Genomic DNA, 24,425 nt, shown 5'->3' on the forward strand with positions numbered 1-24,425 from the left:
CCACACCCTATGTTCTCCATAATACCAAAGTGTATATGTAACTGTGTGGGTAATTATCTTATGGCATAGTGTCTCCATTATCCATCTGCAAAAATCTGGAGACATAGTGACAGAAAGAGGAAAGACAACAAGAGACACTGGATAAAACAGCTGCAATTATGACCGTGAGGACATAAATGTGGTGGCTTATCTCTCCGCAGGATCGTACGGGTTCAGCTTCTAAGTGTTGAAACATTGCCACACACAAGGAGATGGAAGGAGAGAGAAAACAGAGAGAGATCGAGAAAAAAAACAGCTGGGATACTAAAAGTCAAAATGATAAACCATTAACTGACAGAATATCTCTTTCTTCAACCACAAAACAAACCCCAAATTAAACAATCGACTACAGTCCAAATGCGTTCTTGTTTACATCAACACATTTGTTGTGGCACACCAATGTGGTTGGGTTAGCTGCGGGAAAAAGAGACGTTTTCTCCCTCCATGTCTTTCTCTCTACAGCGTTCTGGTTTGGCTGTCTCTCAAAGCCACCAGATCTGGCCAGGCTTCCATGGGTGGATTCTTAAGCACACACTCAGTGTCACTAGTCAGCAGTCCGATGCATCGGGCAGGGAGTTGTCACCCCTGATCTTTATTTGTCTGGAACTAATCTAAGTCTCATTTTGTGGTCAGTGTGCTGCCAAGAGCTGTGTAGCACTACTCTGGAGTGTTGCTTTAGTAACCACTTCAGTAATCATGGCAAATGTCATGTGACCTTGTGATGGGTTCAGCCAACTTTTCCAAGACAGAAGTGCCTATATAAAACAAATTACAAATGAATTAATAAGGCATTGCAATGATATATATCCCATATGACATCGTCATATTTTCCTATATCATTGTTTAGGACACGTCCAGTGAGGCTGGATTCAGATTGCTCTAAGTGACATCATTTGAAAACCACAGATTCTGAATAGTGGATTTTTTCCCAGGTCAAAAGCTTTAATGATGCACTTTTATATAATGTCTAAACCCATTATAAAACCCATATTTTTTTTGCTAATAACTCTTTGCACTTAATTTCTCCCCTCACAGATAGTCACTGTGCTGAGCTCTTATGAATAAAGCTGCACGTTTAAATCATTCAAAGATTGAGATTTTGATTCAAACACCCGTGCAATGACACCGATTAGGCTGTGTCTATTAACTCTGAGTTAATAGATGTTCCACTCACACCAGAACATTCAAATCTGCAATGGTGCTGCCGATGACCCTGACCCTGACCCAGAGAAAGGTATGAAACAGCTTAAACACTTTTCAACCACACAGTATCATTATTTCTGTTACAAATACTCATATTTATCACAGAAGTACTGGGATAAAAGTTTATAGCTAAGATATAAACACTGATGTCTACAGTAGTGATCATAATATAGAGAAGATCTCCTTTTGAAAGTAACTTGGCGCTTAAAATAATGATTCTATCAATGTAATTGCTACGGCACTAGGTGGCGACAAGTGACTTAAAGTACTCCTATTATGCCATTTTAAAGTTTCTTAATTTAGACTCAAACATGTTTACATGCATCAAAGGTAAAAAAAAACTTTTGAATTTTCTCATAATATACATTGCACATCACAATGCTCAAACGACTCGATGGATGAATGATCTCTCTAAATCCCTCCTTTCCATGAGCCTACTCTGCTCTGATTGGCCAGATGGCCCAGTCTGTTGTGATTGGTCTACTGCGTACAGCACATATTTCAGAAACAAATGTCCATTACCATAACTGAACTCCAGGTCCCTCATTTATCAAAAGGTTCTATATTTCGGGTACAAGGAAATAATTGCATCTAACATTTGTCACAGCCGTCTTTCATAGGGTTTGACACCAACTACGCATGGCAAACCCAATATATATAATTTTAATGTTTTATAATTAAAGGAAATGCAGGAAATATGTATATTGCTTAAAGCAGCACTGGGTAACTTTTGCTCTCGGGGTCCCCCTACAGTTGGGAAAAAATAATGTCCTCAACTACTGTCGTAAGCTCTGTTATCCTACAACAGGGGATGCCATCGTGTGTGCATTTGTTGACATGACAGCCCTGATAGCCCTCAACTAGTGATGCGCGGGTCGTCTCATAACCCGCGGACCCCGTATGTCTATTTAATGGTCGCGGGTGCGGGGCGGGTTGTAAAAATATATACAGTGGTGCGGGGCGTGCCAAATAATTTCATAAAAGCGTCCCCGCGGGTTGGTGTAGCACTAACAGTTGAACACTGCAGGAGGAGTTCACATGCAGGTGTTCTTCTGGCGGCGCGTGTCAAATGTCTTCATCCCAGGTACAGTCAGTGGCATATGTTTCAGCATGTCATATGAATATAATTTCATGGGTTTTATTTTTTTCAAATGCCAAATAATCGCGATGCTCACGTTTACAAGCCAGCGTCACTATAGTAGTCTATTGGTTACCGTTTTACAGAATCTATATGATACTTCAATTCAATGTTTGAGTGGTAGGTAATCACCATAACGAGCATGACAGCATCAGTCGGGCACGCCTCCTTCAGCTCACGCTGACGAGCAAACGCTGGTCACATGTTGATCCTCGTTCTGCCTTTAATCCCATCACTTTTTAGTTTCCTCTTATTGCTTTTCTCCAACAAAACCTTTGCTTTCTTATTTGTCTGTGCTGCTTCGGACATGACTATATTATCCAACGAACAAAGTTGGGCTCGCACGTCCGAATTTAAGGTTGGTGGAAGTGACGTATATGCCGTAAAGTCTCGGGTTACTACCCGAAACCCGAAGTTTAAAAGTACGATTAAAAACAATACAGACCCCGTCAAGCTATGGCAGACGTGTCAATTCAACCTATTTTAAGTCGATGTATCATCACAAGAGTCTTGAAAATATATTATGAAGGCTGAAAAGTTACCTAGTGCTGATTAATGCATACTATGACACTATTAAATGTTTTTTTTTAATGTCTAGTATAGCTATTCTACCGCTACATTATCTGCACAAGCATGCTCAGATGCTCAGGGTTATGCTTATATTTATACACATTTCTACTTTTAGGTGCAAGTTGGTAATTTCAACACTTTGCGTAAAACTGCTTTGCATTAAAGGAAGTGTATGTAAGATTGTGGACAAAACTGGTACTGCAATCACTATCCATTTCTCCCTCCCCCCTGACTCGAGGTTGCCAGATATGCTGCAGGATCCAGCAGGAACGTTTGTAGATCTGATGCTGTGGAAACTAGAGCAGAGCTGGCAACCCAGATGCTGAAATGCTACTGACTTTGTGATTGGTAGATAGGTGGAGGGTGGAGCTTCAGGACAAAACACAACATATCAACATCAGTTGGGGGCTACAATAACATTTAGATGACATTATCCTGGCCGGACTACTGCTGTTAGTGATATAAGTATATAAAATTAATGTAATTTCTTAATTTCTAATGACATATCAGTGTCATTTTATGATTAATTGAAATACATTTCTTACATACAGTTCCTTTAACTAGCCTGACAAGCCAGCCCCACATCAAGATGTTTGGTCTGGAAACTCACCATTGACAGGGCTCATTCGAGGGGCGGGATAAACGGTTGTCTTTCAAACTCCCCCTGCACGCAATAGGATAGCGCTACAACCAACCAGAGCAATGAAGGTGAAGCGGAGCTAGTTCAAAGATTAAACTTTCACTGTATCCGATCTGCAAAGTCTTTTCTTTTCAAAGCCGATTCTTCCAGTCTCGGCCAAAGCCGTATCGAAAGACTGCCGTTCGCAGGCTTCTTTGTTTACAAGTAGCATGTGGAACAGTCACAACTCTGCCGTCATTATGTTAAGCCCGCCCACCGACTCTATACACAATGTGATTGGCCTTACTAGAGATACCAGAGAGATTTCTAGGCTAGACATTAACACCCGCAGCGGGAAAAGAAGCAACTCCCAGTAGCTACTTTGATGGGTTGAATTCAGCCTACAGCCAAATGAAATGCCAAGATTACAATTCTTTATCGATTAACTTGCAGTTAGTGAAGGCAGGATAGGTGGAATAGTGCAGAATGACGTAACAGAAGTGATCTCTCTCTTCAGATCAGTTCTCCTTTTGCCTGAATAGCCAAATACACGCGCACACAGATGTCGAATGTCAATAGTGTGTGGAGTATCTCGCATGAACACAGTCAGTTATGGCGTAAATAGGTGGGTAATACCAGGATGTGTGTCAGTATATTATGTCCATGCATTAAATATCACAATTAAATACCCATCTCTCATTAATGTTAATTACTACATATGTTAAATAAATGTATAGCCTACATATTAAATAAACCTACTGTATCTAAAAATATATATTTAATTTACTATTGTTTTGTTTTGTTTTTGTAATTTGCTCATTTGCTTTTTTGTTCATTGTTTATATAGCCTAACAAAAATAACTCACAACATATTACATTTCTTATTTTAGCCTATGCTCATATTGCCCACCTGCACATACCAGCTGATATACAGTGTAGTCTTGATTTGGGTGGTCACTCAGCATATGAAAGTTCAAAAGGGTTTTAAATCTTCTAAATCAAGTAAAATGACTCAAAAACAAGAAATGTCCTTTCCAAACAGCAACATTGTGGCCAGTGAAAATGCTGAGTGGCTAGTAACTTGGGAAAACCACTAGCCACAGTGGCTACTGAGAAAAAAATGTATGTCAAGCCCTGATCATATTTCATATTAAAGACAGACTCGTTCTTTATTTTGCATACCTCCTGACAAAAATTAAGAAATTGATATAACATAATTTTTATAATAATAATAATATTTTATAATAAGTCCTTAGACATTTCTAGTGTTTTTTGTCATAAATGGGTAACCCCGCAGTTTTTGGTAAAATAAGTTCTGTAAAATATAAATATCATTATTATTATATTTATTCTTCTATACTCTATTTTTTTAATAATGAAAATGTTATTGTAATAGTAATATTTATTATTTTGTTAAAGCTGCTGTGAGTAACTTTTTTTGTGTTCAAGATTTACAACAAATATATAATTAGAATGTACAACAAGAGTCCATTTTACAAATAGAATCCATTTTTGTTTTACCCTGAATCACTTTTTACCCTTTTACCCGGGTACACTTATAATAAATGTTTATATTGGGACTATTTCAGAGCGGTCTGGTAGGAACCGCTGCGGATGAGCACAGTCCCTGCGTGACTCGCCATAGACATAAACCGAGAGAAGTAGCTCCGGCTGCAATGTTCTTCTGCAAGACGCATACAGTTCATCCAGAATCGTGCAGCTTTACTTATGAACAAGGCCAGTGGACTTCCAAATCTTTAAACCCTGAGACTTCTAGTAAAACCTGAACAAATCTCTTGGAATATATACTAGCACTAACTGAGCCCTACGGCTACTACTCTCAGTTAGACAAATATTCTAAACACGTTCTTCAGTTTTCTTGGCCAAAGTACACTACTTACCTAATGTAGAATAAGAGGTCTGCCACTAGCAACCATGATTCAGTGCTGAAAAAATCTGGTATTGTCTGAGCTCAAGCTAAATTCCTCAAAGTAAGACAACCTGAGAAGCTAGTGTGGAAACAGGCACCAGAATGATGTACACACAACCAAAACCTCATGAATATTGCGCATGATTATACGACTTCAACACCTAGTGACATGAATACAGCAAAATCCAAAAGCGTTGTTACCAGCGGCATTATAGAAATGCCTTATTCACAGTCATATTTTTGTTTATTCCATGAGCAAAAGTGACCAATAACAGGGGAGATAGAGATAAAGAGAGTAGTACTTGTCATAAGATCTCATCTCAGAAGCAAGGCCACAGGAATTTATTTAAAATTACGGTACCTATTTTTTTGTGTGACTGCACCTTTAAAGGAAGTGTATGTAAGATTGTGGACAAAACTGGTACTGCATGTGAATCCCCCGGAGGGTGGAGCTTCAGGACAAAACACAACATGTCAACATCAACATCAGTTGAGGGCTGCAACAACAACTTTTAAATGACAATATCCTGGCCGGACTACTGTTGTCAGTGATATAAGCATTTGAAATGAACATGATTTCTTAATGTCTAGTGACATATCAGGGCCATTTTATGATTATTTGAAATACATTTGTTACATACAGTTCCTTTAAATACAAAAATAAATAAATCAATAAATCAGACAGTCTCTGGCATACTCACATGTACAATACTTATCAAGTCAGAGACACAAATCTAGAGAGGATTAATATTTGACAGCTCTATATCTGTCAGTGGGGGTGGATATGTTTGAAGAGAGGTGAGTGTGTGATTATGACAGAAGACTGCATGACTCTGAGGTAGAGAATGTTCCTCTTGGCCTTCCGCAGGTGTGCCTAACAGCACCCACAGGTCACACACACACACACACACACACGCACACGCACACGCACACGCGCACGCGCACGCGCGCACACACACACACACACACACATGCACACACACGCACACACACACACGCACACACACACGGTAATTACTTTCTGTGGTGCTCATAGTAATTTTTTATGCCTTCACCTGAACTAGAGATCTATACTTTAGAAAAATTACCTCTGCCACTTTAATCAACTAGCTTATTTTTATCTTCCGGACAGAAGGAAAGACCTAAATGGAATACAGATTATGGGATGTGCACGAGCACTCTGGCAGCGATGATCGATCTTTGATTGATCTGTGACTTTTTAAAATATATTTCTTTTTTGTCTTATTGGTTATTTTTCGCAGCATTTTGCAGAGTTCCAGATTGGTTAGTGTTAGGTCAGACAGCATGTCGTCAAAATGTATTATTATTATTAAGGTGAAACTATATTTGAAAGCGTGCAATACCTAAATCACTTCTGATCACCAATCCGGTCACTAATGAAAACACAAGTGCAGTACCAATATGCCATACACTATTGCAATAGAATGTTGTGAATTATTTGTGCTTTAGTTGCCCCAGTAATACATTTTATTTATTAATGTGGCAAAGCTGAGTTTTCAGCAGCTATAACTTTAGTTTTTAATCATATGATGCTTTAGAAATCATTCTTATGTCATTCTAATATCTTACTGACTCCAAGCTTTTGGTACCATATATATAAAAAGAAAAAATATATATTTATTATGCATGGATGTTATAGGTTAGTTAGGTGATGGTCTTGCAATGTAGCTTTTGAGTGGTTACAACAGTCTAGGAAGTTTTTAAAAGTAAATATCAGCCTAGAAAGTGAACTCCTGACCCTCTGATTAACCACACCCATTGTGTCCACTGAACCATGAGCAACCTGACAAAGAGCATCTGGCACAATACAGTGCTGTACAGGTCCCAGAGACCTCCTGCACCCCCCACCCCATTCCCAGATAGCACACGCTTCTGAAAACTCTAGTTGTCACGGAAACCATTGTTTTGCTCTCCTTCTTCCTGCCATGCATTCCTTCTCACAATGCGTTGAAAAGCAAATTGGCCTTTGACAAAGCACTGGAGGACTGTTTGGGAATGAGAGCTGAGGAGATTGGAGTGGATGAAAGACACACGAGGGTAAGAAAACACACTCCAATCAAACGAATAAAAAAAGGGAAAGAGCAGAAAAGAGTGAACAACAAGGGGGAGCCGACTTTGAGAGCTGGTCATTTCGGCAGTCTGGAAGCGCTGGTACCTGATATCACTTAGACAGATGTTATCTGCCCTTCCCGCAGATGGGCAGACGCGGGATGAGTGAAAAGACAAACACATGGAAAAAGATCAGACACCCAATGAGGGTTCAGAACTTAATTCAAACATAGTGATACGGACACTACAGAACAGTCTAAAACAGCATGTTTTTTCATTCCTTTAATGTCATTAACACACCATCAACAAGTTAGACGTAGCTTCAAGAGCCAGTTTGGTGACATCTGACACCCGTAGCATCCCGAGATGCTCTGACTAACAATACTTCGCTATGAGACTATTCCAGATGTGCTGCACCACGCTGATGGTGCTGTGGGTGGTCCCTGCTTATCCTCTGTAGTAGGAAATCTCATGTGGATTCCTATTGAAATTATTGGATTTTGTCTATGATTGTCTATGTCTTTTGGCTAAACAACGGTAAATGTTACTGTGCATCTAAAAAGCAGTAGTACATTAACAGTGACTGCAGCATCAAAGCTTCTAAAAGTCACACATTTTCAGCGATAGTTGCCGATCTGAGGCTATATAATACAACAATGACCCCTGCATCAAAGTAGAGCACAATGTGGTGACTACCAAAAGAAATGAAGACAATGGACCTCACGTAATCCAACCAGCTGACACTGAAACCAGCAGCGATTTAATGGATGCCATGTGTATTTACTTTTAAAGTTGTTTATAGAACGGCAGAAACATTTCAAAATCTAAAAATAGGAAAATATTACAATATAGGGCTATACAAAAGAATTAAGCAAAGGATCGTTTCAAATCATGGAGGTGTTCCATTTATCATCTTTTTCCATGACAGTACTTGAAAACAGTGCCAAACATGTATAAGAAGTAGAAAACAGTACATAGTGAGTGAGTGAGAGAGAGAGAGAGAGAGAGAGAGAGAGAGAGAGAGAGAGAGAGAGAGAGAGAGAGAGAGAGAGAGAGAGAGAGAGAGAGAGAGAGAGAGAGAGAGAGAGAGAGAGAGAGAGAGAGAGAGAGAGAGAGAGAGAGAGAGAGAGAGAAAAAACAGATATCATCCTCACAGTTCTTCCAGATAGGGCAGGTTTCTGAAGACATTAGCAGGCAGCTCAGTGATGTTGTTCATGCTGATGTCTCTATGGAAACAAAAGAACAAATGCTCATAGTTAGTGGTTAAGCAGTACGATTTCTATTACACAAACATTTACATTTGCTCTTTGGATGCATTTATTGTTTTATATACATTTTATGGTCGGTTTCTTCACTTTTTTGGGGAAGAGAAGAGATCATTGATGGCTTGTGCTGTGATTCCGCTCATTTCTCATTTACCAACCCTGGCTGTGCACACTGCACAGACACTCATTTCAAACAGAACTTGAAGACATTTCATGTTCATATCATGTTTTAAAGCGGCTCCCCCCACAATCCAAAAAGACCATGTATTACAAAAAAAAGTGTAAAAAAATAAATAAATAAAAAAGAAGGTGTGAACGAGTTAAGTATACAAGTTGGGTATATTGTTATTGTAAATGTGTAAATGTAAAGTATATAATAAGTTGACAATATACGGAAAACAAAATAAAGAGTAAAGTACTCCTTTAGCAACTGCTCAAAAAGGCTGTCACGAGGCTACATACATTATTTCAATTTGATAAATTTCTTTGAGCGTTCCCTCCCACAGATGATGTTCATGCAAGTTCAAACAGAGATCTGTCTGTCTCTGACGACTGATAAGACCTGAATCCAGATCAAACAGTGAGATCAAGCATCATGCAACAATAATTGAAGAAAGCAAAGTGTATTTGATGCCATCAGTGCTGCACTATGTTGTTTTACCTCTACTATCATGAAAGTATGACATCAGAGGCTTAGTTCTTTGTAGAGTGCTTGGAAGATGCAGGTATTTTATATACCTTTTATACCCCAGGTATCTTTAGGGTTCTAATGATTATGAAAATATGTGAATCAAGGTAAACCAATTATTGTGCCTCTGCTGCATTCAGCAGTGCACTTTAGACCCCCCCCCCCCCAAATGCTTTTATAAAGAACATTCTGTATAGTTTTTGTCCTATTGTTTGTACTTTACTTTTTTCTTCTTATATTTCTATATTCTTCTTATATTTCTTCTTATATTTCTATATTCTTATATAAACAAAAATATAAATTATAAATAATTAAAAATAATAATTATAGAAACCGAAATAACTAAAATAATTATATATTTGTATCGCAAAATAAAATGTTCAGATATGTTCTGAGGTGGGGGGAATCTCTCCTGTATTCAAACCGTGAGAAATCTGGTCACTGTATCCAATATTGACCAAAATAATCATGATTATCATTTCTGCCATAATTGAGCAGCCCTAATACATATTAATACACATAATCTTTATTTCCCATCCTCTATAATCTCTCTTGCTTTGTGCAAATATAAAGATGACCCCAGCCTTTTAGCTGTGTCTCCATATAGAACATAAATTGAGTTACACATGGGTTACATCAGTGACATTAAGTATTACCACATTAAGTACCCCCCTTAAATAATGTCCATAAATCAAAAAAAAAAAAAAAAAAGCTTTTTTTTTTTTTAGGAAGGACAATTACTATTGCAAACTTGATCATCATGAAATCTAATTTAAATCCAATGAGGTGGATAAAAATAAATGTTCATTTATAGTAATTTATTTACATAGAAACAAAGTGCACACTGCATGGCTAAATTATCTGAATTCAGTCAGATTTGTGGACAAAGTGCTTTTTGTATGTCTGTCACTGCGCATATATCAAGCCTGACAGACTTTTTCAAACATTGTTAAGTAGGACACTCCATTATCATGTTGCTTCATAAAAGACGTGTTGATAAATGGGCTCATAGGTTTTCTGAAAGTTAAGGATAACTAGGGACCGTCGAGCTTCAATTTTTTTTTTAGCTTGGGCTAATATTGAATCCGTTTGGATGCAATCTGGTCATTCACTTTCAATGTATGGAAAAGAGTAACACATTTCCTGCTAAACTGCGACAAAAAAAAATGAATCATTCAGGTTTGGACTGAGTAAGCGATTGTGACTATTCCTTTAATTTAGTGAAATCCTCTAGTTTTCCCTTATTCTTTTTTCTTCTCTTATTTTCTATAGAAATATCTCTGTCCCTCCTTCTCTCCCCAAGGCCCTGAAGCTCAGAGCAGAGCAGAGAGAGAGAGAGAGAGAGAGAGAGAGAGAGAGAGAGAGAGAGAGAGAGAGAGAGAGAGAGAGAGAGAGAGAGAGAGAGAGAGAGAGAGAGAGAGAGAGAGAGAGAGAGAGAGAGAGAGAGAGAGGCTGTCAAGGAGACGGAGAGATAGCATGTAGCAGCATGACAAAAATGCAGGCAGTACACAAAGTGTTTTCCTCTCTCTCTTTCTCTTTCTCCATTTGGGCTGAAAGGTGAAGTGTGTGGGCAGCTAAAAAAGCAAATGGTAAATCTGCAAGCGAGAGAGGTCAGAACACTGACCTGAAAACACCCACCGTTAGAGAGACGCCACAACACAAACTCAGAGAGGAAATGAGAACCAGTGCATGTAGATCATAATAAGTGTGTTTTTATGTGGCATTCTACTTGTTATACATTTCAGTCCTCTTGTTTATTTATCCTGCTGTACTCCAGCCAGCACTGAGTGTGTGTATGTCTGTCTTTGTTCTGGAGGAGATGCACTGAAGCCCAGGCAGGTCTTTTCAGCTGGGATCGAGATCTTGATTAGAAAATCCATTATGTGCGGCTTCAAAAGCTGGGCCGCACACAGTAGACGTGGAGACGGGGCTCTGACGGAGCCCAACAAACATGCTACAATAGCTAATGAAGCACATCATCCCTGGAGGTAGAAAAAAACAAGGGAAAGAAGTCTCCGCCATCTGGATTTCGCTGCAAGGGCTGTCTTGAGTCTTGAAAGCATATATGAGCATGAGGGCCTCTGGGACACACTGTGTATCAGATTACCCCTCCCCCCACCACACACACCAAAGGGGGCCTCCCAATCCCCCCTGCAGCTATGACCTTCCATCGCTCTACTATCTGTTTTTTTTTTTTTTTTTTTTGATCCACAGGTTACCTGCCCTATCCAATTACCTTCAGCCTGCTTTCAATGGACCATGTACCACCAGAACACTCCCCTTTCTCCTCTCATTCCTTATCACTCACTCTTTCCCTATTGGTGGTGTCCCTGGGCCCCTATTTGTGCAGCGGTCCCGGTGGTCCTCTGGATACATTATGCATTACTGACAGTCCTGTTCCTCCTGTCTCTGTCTCTCTCACACACACACACACACACACACACACACACACACACACACACACACACACACACACACACACACACACACACACACACACACACACACACACACACACACACACACACACACACACACACACACACACACACACACACACACACTTTGGCTGATGTGCCTGGGAGCAGGATGAGAGAGCAAAAGAAGCCCATGTGTATGTGTGTTTGGGTCTGTGAATGTGATCTCTATCCCCGAGTAGCAGGTTTCCTCATTAGGGGCCAGGGGCCGCACTGCAGTGACAAAGACAGGGACGGAGACAGAGGCCTACTGGAGCCGTTACTGGAGGAAACTCTATCCTATGAGACTGATAACGTGTGCTCTTAAAGAGTGTGTGCGTTTGTGGCTGTGTGAGACCAGTTCTACTGCATTTATGTTTAAATAAAGCATAATTATTAACCTGCATGTGGACTTAAAGGTGATGCATCTCGTTTAGGTCACCAAACTGGATTGCAAAAATATTAACAATTCTCAAACTTCTACAATGATAAAAATGGTTGTAGAAACTATTTTCAAATTGCAAGTAAATTTAACAAACAAACAAACAATTACAAAGAAATGGCAAGTAACATGGCATATTTTCTTTTAACTTACACACAACAAAAGTAGTCTAGTTCTGACAAATCTATCTTTATTTACTCATTCCCAAGATTTTTATCTGCGAAACACAAATAAGACATTTTGAAAATATTTTTTTCTTTTCTAAATGGGGTCAATGGGGTCAAATATTATCAGGACTCCCAGAATTCTTCAAAATTCACTATATTGCCAAAAGTATTGGGACAACCTAAAACATGGGAATTCAGGTGTTCCAATCCTTTCCATGGCCACATGTGTATAAAATCAAGCACCTAGACATGCAGACTGCTTCTACAAACATTTGTGAAAGAATATGTCACTCTCAAGAGCTCAGGGAATTCAAGCGTGGTACCATAATAGGCTGCCACCTATGCAATAAGTCCATTTGTGAAATGTCATCAGTATTCCAGTCAACTCTCCACAAAGTGGAAGCAATAAGGAACAGCAGCAACTCAGCCACCAAGTGGTAGGCCACATAAAAATACAGGGCGGGGTCAGCGCATGTTGAGGTGCACAGTGCGCAGAAGTTCTGCAGAGTCAACAGACCTCCAAACTTCATGTGGCCTTCAGATTAGCTCAAGAATAGTGCATAGAGAGCTTAATGGAAAGGGTTTCCATGGACCTGCAGCTGCATCCAGCAGCCGGAGGCGTATTGCGTATGCTGAGCTAAAGAATCACGAGCGTGCACAGTTGGGAGCGTCTCAAAGCTGTGACACTCGCAAGCGTGGAAAAGAAAACGTTACCTTAAATAAATAATGGAGATCGATCAGATTCAACTAATACATATATGATCCAGAATCAGATCTAGAGGCTGAAATTGAAGAGGAGCAGCAGCAGGATGTTTCTATGTGGTAGGCTACCATTACTCTAACTGTATTTGCATAATAATAATAATTCGTTACATTTATATAGCGCTTTTCTAGGCACTCAAAGCGCTTTACATAGAAGGGGGAATCTCCTCAACCACCACCAATGTGCAGCATCCAAATGGATGATGCGATGGGAGCCATATTGCGCCAGAATGCTCATCACACACCAGCTGATTGGTGAAGAGGAGACATAGTTATTAAGCCAATCATTATATGGGGATTATTAGGAGCCCATGATGGACAGGGGCCAATGGGTAAATTTGGCCAGGATGCCGGGATTACACCCCTACTCTTTATGGAAGGACATCCTGGGATTTTTAATGACCTGTGACCTCGGTTTAACATCTCATCCGAAAGACAGTGCTCTTTGACAGTACAGTGTTCCCATCACTACACTGGGGCGTTAGGACCCACACAGACCACAGGTTGAGCACCCCCTGCTGCTCTCACTAACACCTCTTCCAGCAGCTACCTGGTTTTCCCAGTTGGTCTCCCATCCAGGTACTGACCAGGCTCAGCCCTGCTTAGCTTCAGTGGGAAACCAGTCTTGGGCTACAGGGTGATATGACTGCTGGTTAGCGGCTTGTCAACATTTGTGTGTGTTTACTTGTGGTTTATGAGGACATAATTTGGTTTATGGACTATTGTATGAGACAATAGCAGAAGCAAGCAGAACTGTTTTGCACGTCAGACTAGTGTTTACATAGAAAAATAATGGAATAGTAGCGCATTTGAATGAAGAAGCACGCTTTGTGTGAAAAAAAATGTTTGCGGTGGTTTTACAATAAACAAACACCTTTAGTGGTCAGCTAAACAAATGTATTTAAACACACCGTACATCGCATGCTCCATTGATGAATGAACTATACACGATTGTGTTGTTTACTGATGTGTACTTATGCAACGATAGCCAACACCATAGACATTTGAAGAAGTTTTAATCTTCTTCCAATACAAAACACGACCGTAAACTTTAATTATTAGGACCGCTCCATCAAAAACACACTTCTTTGGTGACATTGTTGATTCCGTTTTGCTCTCTCGCTCTGGTCGTGTGCGCGCCCTTCCGGGAGAAATTCCGCCCCATTTCACATCACACAGACCCATACTCTAAAAAAGCTTTCCGAAACTTGTGAGAAACCGTAAGGAGTATTTTTGACACAGAAATACTCCATCAAACATCCTACTTATTTTTTAAAACATTCTCCATGTTTAACATGGCAATCCAAGTCTTTAACATTGTAAAAAGCTCAGTATGCATGAAACAGCAAATCAGCATGCTTTCAGGAGAGGAGCCCTCTGCAAGTAAATCTCTGCTAAAGGTTTCCATAAAATAAATTAAAAAAAAATTTTTTTTAAAAGAGCGCCGCCACGCACATGCGCTGCAAACAGACGGAAGACACCAATTCTGACTAAAATGTACATATTTCTAAAATACGCCTTGTTGGACAATAAATGTGCCATGTGTGGAATTTTACAAGTATATTTTTATGAAAGTGACATTTATAATGGGGTAATATATATATATGAATATAGGCTAATATGCTTTTGGTTTTGTATTTTCATTTTTAGTTTAGTGAATTTAAAAACAAAATTATTACATTTTGTTTTTTTATTACATATTACATTATTAAAAAAACCCAATGTGCACATAATATATTGCATATTCTACATTACATTCCCTGTATTTGTTTATAACCTTCACTATCACAGCATTTTTAGGACATTACTGGGCATGATGTTAAATTAAATTATTATTAAAGATTTGTTTAATATTCAAATAGAAAAACTTAGAAAATACCGGGATATATACCGTGTATCCCCATTCAACCAAAAATAGAGATACGATTTTATGGCCATATCGCCCAGCCCTACTTGGCATTTTTCCATCATCTTGAAGAAAAAAAATGTGTAGTAGACAAAAACTGCAGTGTTCATTCAGACAGATACACACAGAACATGCAGACTTAAGATTTCAATAGCAGATTTCAATATTTCAATAACTTTTTGAGCTTTCATATTCAGACATTAGTCCATATGTTCATAATTTGATGCATTTTGCAGGCATGCTTTTGATTTATTCAATTAAAAATAGATCAATTCAGACATTACGCTTTACACAGTAATTTCCATTTGTGGAAGGTTAAAGAGTGAGGTTAAAGCTATTAGAAAGAAGAGTATGCAGTTAATAGAGGTCCCCTCTCAATACACTCTACATAGCGCTCTTCATGACCATGGAATATATTTTTAGCTATACACTGGTACGGTGGTATTTGAAAAATACATAAGTACACAAAAATTTGTGAACGTACACAAAATTTAAACTGGTATATTGGCCCAGCACTAAGCCAAAAACATATTTGAGCTTGTTGAAAATGTAAACAAAACAAAAAACACCAGTGACAGTAACATATTGTAATACTTGGTGGTATTGTGAAGGTGAAATCCGGCAACATGCTCAAACAGTTGAAGATTTCAGCTTGCAAAGGCAGATACAATTTGGCATTGTCATTAAATTACTAACTCTAGGAATACAAATAAGGACCACCCTAAGCGCTACAGATGGAGCGTGACTGAATGGAAAATACATACTACAAACATGGAAGGAAGAAGAAAAGCCTTGTGTTAGGAGAGCTCAGGAACATGTCAAGTCTCAACAGAGCACTGCAGATTTTCTGCCTGTCAGTAAGAGAAACAGAAATAGAGCAGGAAAGAGACAGAAGCCTAGTTGAACTCATGCTATAGGATAAAGAACATTGATTTATGAATGATAGCCTTATTTTCTAAGAGGATAGCGTCATTCCCTTTTTCTAAAACAACAAGTTTTTTCGAGCTTAAATGCAAGATACTCTCTAAATCATTCATCACTACATCTCAGGACAAAAAACCAGCGCATATTCACTAACTTCATACGGTCTAATTTATTAAAAAGTAGTTTAAAAAAAATTGAGAATATAGGAGAACAGTGTTAGCGTTAAGATTGAACTTTTGCAGGAATCCAATCAATAGCAACTGCTCACTGCAGGCTCCTAAACTCCTCTGAGGGTTAACTTTTACATTTCCACTGCATCAGTGAAACATGGGAGCATCCGTGTGTCGGCAAACCACACCAGCACCGCAGCAGGCCTTTCGGTGGCGCAGCTGCCCACAGAGCCCCACATCACAGATGGGCCAGGCCAGTCCGCTCACAGCCCTGCCAAGCCCTGAAGAAGCCCAGCCGCAGCCTGCTCCATGATAAGGCCTGTAGATGTGGTGTGTGTGTGTGTGTGTGTGTGTGTGTGTGTGTGTGTGTTAGGGGGCATGGGTGGGTCTCGTTCAGCGGCTAGCTTTTGGGCCAAAAAGGTGAGGCGTTTCTGTGACAACTCTATTTGATTGACATCCCTGCAAATGATGTCTTTTAAAGTCCCAGTGAACCGGAAGTAGCAAGAGAGTTTTCTTCAGTGCTGTGACGTGTTTCCAAAGCCCCTTTCACACTGCACGTCGGACCCGCAATATTCCCGGAACACTGCCGGGTCGCCTTTCTGTGTGAAAGCAACCACTTCCCGGGATTGATTACCGAAATCGACCCGGGTCGGGGGGTGTACGTAGTTATCGTGCGACTCCTAGAGCTTGTTTTTTCAATAATACAACCCTGCAGTGCCAGAAGAGCTAGTCGGTGTTTTAAACGCAGAGAGTGTTCGTATACAAAAGAAACTAAAATAAATAATCAGAAATGTGCGCAAACTGGACACAAGTCGAGACCACGGAGCTCCTTACTATCCGCGCTGAAGCTGAGATCGCTCGCCATTATACGTCACATCAGGATGTCACGTGTCAACTCGACCCGGGACCGTTAAGCGTTGTGTGTGAAAGCGCACATATTACGGCATTACGCTGGCAGTGAGAATGGGCCAAATCTAGCAGCCCGGGAACAAATGCCGGGTCGCATTATCCGTGTATTTGCCGGAATCGCAGTGTGAAAGGGGCTCAAGTGAAATGTAATATTGAGTATAGGGGCAGAGTTTTACTTCAGCGCTCCTTCTCTCCATCTTGCGCTCATAGCAGACGAAAGGTTTTAGGGAAGTGGTAAAGCATTTTCAAATCCAAGCCATCAAACTGACAACATCTGAGTAGGAACGCTGTTTCCAGAGCGGAAGTTACTTACTTTGATTAAAGATTAATTAAATTAATTAATTAAATTACAGTAACTAATAATTACTTAGTAACTAGTTACACCCAACACTGCATAGGACGTAAAACTAGACAATTTTACTATGCTCAGCTAAAATTGCTTCACTACATTCACCTGTTTGGCAGTTCTACCAGGTGTCTGAAAAGGACAATAAATGTGCACTTTTGCGGAGAACAACAACAGCAACCGTACACGGTATGCTTTTCATCCTCCCTAAAAGCCCAAACTTAACGTCCAAAACAGATGTCAGTGCTTGTCATAAAATGCAGTCTACTGTTGCTAAAATGCAGGATGTGCTCGATAAAAGAAAAGAAAAGATGAATTAAAACTGCATTAAGCCACGAAAGTGATACTGTTCCCCAAGCGGTTTTCTGTGCGCACGTTTTGAGACATTGTGCAAGTAAAGTGAACTTTGGGCTTCAGGTTAGCACCCAAGTGGTTAAATCCACAGAAATATGTTAAAATGCACAGCTTGGTGTTTTTCATTAAACATCGTTGATTATGTCTTAAGTGACCATAAAAATTAGAGTAGAGTCGCAAAAACATATTGGACCCTTGCATTCTGTCTTAAAGTGATTCCTGCTGCCGTCAGTCATTAATGATAAGCAAACAACAAAGGACAAAAAATATATAATTATTTACTCACTGCTCTTTAGTAGATTTAGTGGGATTAATCTAGATTTTATTTATACAGAAGGCTATGCTGTGTTTTTTAACATTTCATCACATTTGATTAGTTTTTATTATTATTTATTTCACAGGAATACTATTTGGAAAATAAATATGTTGCCCATGTAGTTTGCCAATTCATGATACTTTCTCATCTCTTAATTTTGTTATACTTCAAATACATTGTTGTTAAAAAATAGTTGGCCTATTATTAGACCCAAAAATCCTGATCGGACCATACTTAAATATAATAGTAATGTAATTAATACAAGTCGGATTATTTTTTGTGCAATAACTTCCTTCCTAAATGTTGAATGCGCAACTTGTGGGATTGATTAAAATAGTGCGCAATACCTACAACTCACAATACCCTGAGTTTCGGGGCCGGAGTAGGGCTCAGGGTTTGTTGTTTCAAGCAGGACCTCCACCCTGAATTTGAAGCACATTAGTCTCTTCTCACAAGCAGAGAGCCCTGATGGTTTGTTTTTCCTTCAGCGTTACATACAGTAGAGGTTGAACACTAAACACTGGAAGCCTATCAGTGGGTTGGATGATGTCATGCCTGACAAATTCCTCTCCTTCTACACAAGAGAAAAGTTTGAGTCATATTTGAGCTCCAGTACACTGTCTGCTATTCAGAAGACAATTGTATGGTTTGAACTACAAAATTATAAAAATCATAAAGATAAGTAAACAGTAGGGATGACACAATGCCAAAATTCCAATAGTCAGTACCAATACCATTACAATCTTAGTATTAGGAAGGAAAAAATAATAATTAAATGAGTTTATTATTTATAGTAGTAATCATTATAAGTAAATAATACACATAAACATTTGAAGGCTACGTGTTGTTTAAAAGTAAACAATGTGTATAAAAAAGATCAAGTGAAAAATAAGCAAACCACCTAATAAAAATAAGAATCATAATTATAATTATTATCAGTATTATTATTATTATTACATTGAGAAGTAGGTTATGACTTCCACCGAGCAGTCATTCTCGCACAAAGAAGAAAGCGACAAAGTAAACAACAATGGATGACATGCATCAATCAGATCTTGTTCTTGCTTTTTGGCATGTGGGTTTGTCAAAAGAAGACACGCTTTGTTTGAGCCAAGGCTGCCGGCTGCAAGGAAAAACATAGCCGAAAAAGCAAACGCAAATGACGATTCTGTCAACCAATCAACGCTTTGCAGTAAGTCTAGCTCCACCCTGTCAGATTAAACCAAACTTTTGATGGGTTGTCATGAAGACCTTAAAGTTTCTGTGGCTGTATGACTGATGATGATGATGATGATGATGATGATGATGATGGTGATGATGATGATGATAGTTTTCCTCAAATTAAGCAGTAAACAGCTCATGAAGTAAATCTCAGAGTGGCTCTGGAAATGAAGTTCATGCTTTCATGTCCTTACACAGCGAGACTGCAGAGGCTGAAAACATAGTGAGCGTTGCGCACTTCCATGTGAGTGTGCGTGTGGTAAATGAAACTATGTGTCTGCGACATTTATTTCACACAGAGATGCGCAGCTGCCTATTAGTGGGCACTAGGGCAGAGACGGTATAGATTTTTTTTTACCGCAGTTAAAAAGCAAAAAATTCCCGTGGTTCAGCGGTAAACCGCTTTTAAACCCATGATATACACACAAAAAGGGGGAAAAAAGACGTGCAACAGGCGTGGCGCCGCGCCCCCTCTTGCGCGTCTTGTTGTGAGTGCCACACACATTAATCTTTTTGTATAGTTTGCTCTGTAAATTAAATTGAGAGTATAACTAATGCATATATGCTATTTTAAATACTGTACTGTATTCCAGATTATGCACTGCTAGAGAAAACGAAAGTAAAACCGCTGCGTGTGAACTGCGCTATTCAAATAAACTTGATGCGCCTCAAGTCTAATAACAAGCACAAACTGTTAAATAATATTTCGTCCTACAGTGGTTTTCTACTTTATCACAGTAAAATGTGTGAACAGGTGTAATAGACAAAAACGAAAGGAAACGAAAGGAAGAAACGTTTAATTCCCTGCAAAAATAAGTGCGGCGCGAGTTAAGATTTGGGAAAAGAAACGAGATGTCCCGTGGAATAAAATGGACTAACGTTAGGCCTATTGTTAAAATTCACGGAAATCGAAACATCAGATGACCAGATTGCAAAACAGAATTAAAAAGCTGCCAAATCTTAAATTGGGCTCAGCCTCCCTCTCTCATTCGGCATGAACCCATAGCCTGTTATCATGGCTGCTATGTAACATCTGCAAATCTATTTCCCTTAAAAGCTTTGTGCTTCACCCCTGTGGTAAAAATCACGTAAAACCGCGTTTGCATAAAAAAACACTGGGTCAATATTATAGTTCGAAATTATAGTTAAGCAGAAAATAGTATGAAAGGAGATATTAAAATGAAAAGTGCTCCTCCTAAGTGAAAGCAAGCACATTTTTCCCCTCACGTGCAAACTAGCGCGGATCGGATGAGTCCTTATTCGGGGTTAGTAAAATAACAAAATGTAGTTTTAAAGTAGAAAATATATTTATGTAAAGAGATAAAATACAGAGTAGCCTATAGTGACATATCTTTTTATAAAACTTTTTTTTTTTTTAAATCACGATAAAGTGAACATGTAAACCTTTTTTTTTTTTTTTTCGGTGATGGAGGTGACGATCTCAGACCCGCGAGAAGTTCTAACAGAAAAAACTAATTCTACAGAAAATAACTAAAACATTAAAATAATAAAAATAAATGTTTATTTAGCTATAACCTAGAAACATGTATGTAAATGTCAGGTAACAGACTGCAAATCCCATTAGTTAACAATGATGTATTTAGCTAGCTTACATTAACTAAATGCATTATGTAATGTACATTTTACAGCATGTATTAATATTTGAGCAATACAATTCTACCTTAATCATTCATGTTAGTTCATAGTGCATAAAAACAGATAAAACTAACAATGAATAAAACTTCTACAGCATTTATTAACCTTACTTAATGTTACAAATGGAATATTATTGTATTATATTAAGTGTTATCATTTCATATAAATCCAAACAGTTTGCTTTTTTAGAACACAACGGTTTTCTTATCAAAATAACAAAATATGTATTGAAATCTAATGCGTTTCTGATGTGTTTATATTTCTTGGATGCATGATACAGTTTCTTACATCAAAAAAAGTTTCTTAGTTACATCGTTTTAAATGCATGAGGTAACTGTTGCTGCTAATGTTAGCGTCCTGTCAGCCTTGACGACAAAGTACATATACTGCTGTTCTTTCGCTGCTAAAGCATCTAGTCAACAAATTAATTACTTTATAATGATTTGGCAACAATACCGTTTCTCTCTTGGTGTTTTAAAACCGCATCAAATGTGTCAGCGCGCTCTGTGCAGTGTGAGCTGTGAAGCGCGGTGCGCCAGGTGTTAATGTAAACAATCAGTGATAGTTTTTTCCATTTGGCCTCTAGAGGCCGCTCTCACGTTATATAATGCCAGCAGACCCTTCTCAGAGCTCTCATGGCTACTGTGTAATGACAGCAGCCTTCTCAGCCGCTTCCGCAACGGACGCAAACCGGAAAAACTATCGGTATTGTTTTTTGCCAATAACCGATTGTTCCAACAATCAGCTATCGGTGCCGATTAATCGGTAAAACGATAAATCGGCCGACCTCTAGTCTGTTCCTTCATTGTTGTCAAAGTTAACCGCTGAATTTACAACACACTGACGTCAGATGCACGTCCGCTAACAAACCAATCAATGTTAAGATGCAGCCCAAATAGATAATGACGACATGACGCCAGTGTGTCATGTAAAGTTCTTTGGTGCGCTGACATAACTGCTATGTGAAAGCAAACCAAAACTAACCAAATATATACAATATATCAAAACACAAACTTTGGTTCAGACCTTGGTGCGGACTTTCAGGTGTGAAAATGCCCTTAGTTACTGTTTAATTCTAAGTAATGTTAATTTCTTAGTTACTGTTTAAAATCAAAATAACTTTTTTAATGAACCTACAAAAATAGTTCTTAAAGCTGTTATGCTATGACAACACTTTTTTTGCAACTTATTTCAATACCGTGATAATCGTGATAAAAGCTTCAGCAATTAATCGCAACATGAAAAATTGATAGACACATGCCTATTACTTACCCTCATGTTTTTCGATAACCGTAAGACCATTCATCTTCAGAACACAAATGAAGATTTTTTTGTTGAAATCTAATCGCTCAGAAAGGCCTCGATTGGCAGCAATAACATTTCCTCTTTCAAGACCCATAAAAGGGACTAAAGATGTCGTTACAAAGCCCATCTCACTACAGTGACTCAACAATCATTTTATGAAGCGACAAGAATAGTTTTTGTGCGCAAAAAACTAAATAATGACTAGTATACTGATGGATGATTTTTGATATACTAATTCATAATGCTATGAGGCTTTACAAAGAAATGTTTTAAAATCGGCCATCACTATACAAGTCTTATCTATAAATCTATACTTTTTTTTTCATACAAAAACTATTCTTATCGCTTCATGAAATTATTGCAGAGCCACTGTAGTGAGATGGGCTTTGTAACGACGTCTTTAGTGCCTTTTATGGGTCTTGAGAGAGGAAATGACATTGGTGTCAATGAAGGCCTTTCAGAGCCATCCGATTTCAACAAAAATATCTTCATTTGTGTTCTGAAGATGAACAGAGGTCTTACGGGTCTGGAACGGCATGAGGGTGAGCAATTTATGACAGAATTTTTGGGTGAACTAACCCTTTAACTTTTAGTCAACACGCACAGTGCAAGACACTTTTCTTAAAGAAAGATAGGCCTGATGGCCCTCAAATATAGAGCATAAGCTTTGTTTGTAAATTCAAACACAGTACTTGGTTCTTTAAATGTTTGGGAAATCAGCACTTAAATATTTTTCTTAAAATGTTTGGGAAAAGAGCGCCGTCTGACGCAGAACATGGGATTTAAACTCTGAGTAATGAGTTCCAGTCTAAACCCTCTTTGAACTAAACTACCTGTGACCCCCCCCCCACCCCCACCCTCTCAAAAAAAAAAAAATCTACAGACTCACGACCACACACATGCACGCATAATTTATACACTATGTAAAAAGTATTAAAAAAATAAAAATGTATTTATGAAGTCACACTAACACACTGGCAGCTTTATGTCCAGTCCAAGAAGGCCTACAGTTCCGGAGTCACAGAGCAAGAAGCCAATTCCCTCATGTGAGCTCTAACACAAACATTCAGCCTTGAGAGCAAACATGTCAACCCACCAAAAAAATTTTTTTTTTTTTTACAGAGAATGCAAAGGATTTACAGAAAGAGAAAGACAGCAGGAATGCGAGAAAGGAAGTGTATTAAGCTGCTAATTCCACAGGAACACCATGCCTGTAAGCACAGTGTGTTTGGGCTGTGCTGATAGCCTATCTGTAATGAGATATGGACAAGGCTGAACACACCACCGATCCACACAAACAACATACACTGGAGTTAGACTGCACAAGTACCAAAGCAAACTATTCACCTTAACCTCCCTTCTTTATTTTCTTAAATGAAAACTATGATGTAACAGCTTAAAATGTTTGATGACAAAAGAGCTTAAATAAGCTTAAAACACCAATACAGTGAATTTTCCAAACTGAATAAACAAAACACTATAAGAGATAGTTCATAAAAATCACACCAATTAAAACCCAGCTGGTTTTCTTTAATGTGATGAACACAATTTGCTGTTTAACAGAATATCCAGGCTGCTCCTTTCCATTCAATGAAGTTGCTTATTAATGGCTGAAAGAATGAAATTAAATGAATGAAAAAGCACCATTAAAGTACCATAAAACAAAGTATCATAGATCCAGGCCCTCTGAAGCTATACAGCAGAACAAACTTATTCACTTAAAAAGGAAACCTCCCCTCTGCAATAGTGCTCAAATCTCAATCACACATATATTTAGTTCCCTATATCGAGGGAACTCAACACTGCGTCGTCGAGTGACGACACTCTGGGAACGCCCCCAGCGTGACGGCTCTGAAGTATGAATGAAATCAGCCACCAATCCGATTGGTGCAACGTCGTGACGTAACCGGCGACGGCGTACACGGAAGCTATAAGAAGGCGCCGCCCCAAACAACAGACAGTCTTTGCT

The 24,425-nt window shown here is 38.8% G+C and overlaps 1 protein-coding gene across 1 annotated transcript in view; it reads right to left on the minus strand.

Annotated features, from left to right (window-relative positions):
• lgr4 (leucine-rich repeat containing G protein-coupled receptor 4) overlaps positions 1-24,425 on the minus strand; it is an 80,247-nt gene that overhangs the window by 27,321 nt on the left and 28,501 nt on the right. Inside the window, 1 exon segment of the mRNA XM_067441185.1 lies at positions 8,724-8,795. Within this exon segment, the coding sequence (XP_067297286.1) occupies positions 8,724-8,795 (72 nt within the window).

Source organism: Pseudorasbora parva, chromosome 1 (assembly GCF_024679245.1).
Source record: "Pseudorasbora parva isolate DD20220531a chromosome 1, ASM2467924v1, whole genome shotgun sequence".
Lineage (NCBI taxonomy): Eukaryota > Metazoa > Chordata > Actinopteri > Cypriniformes > Gobionidae > Pseudorasbora > Pseudorasbora parva.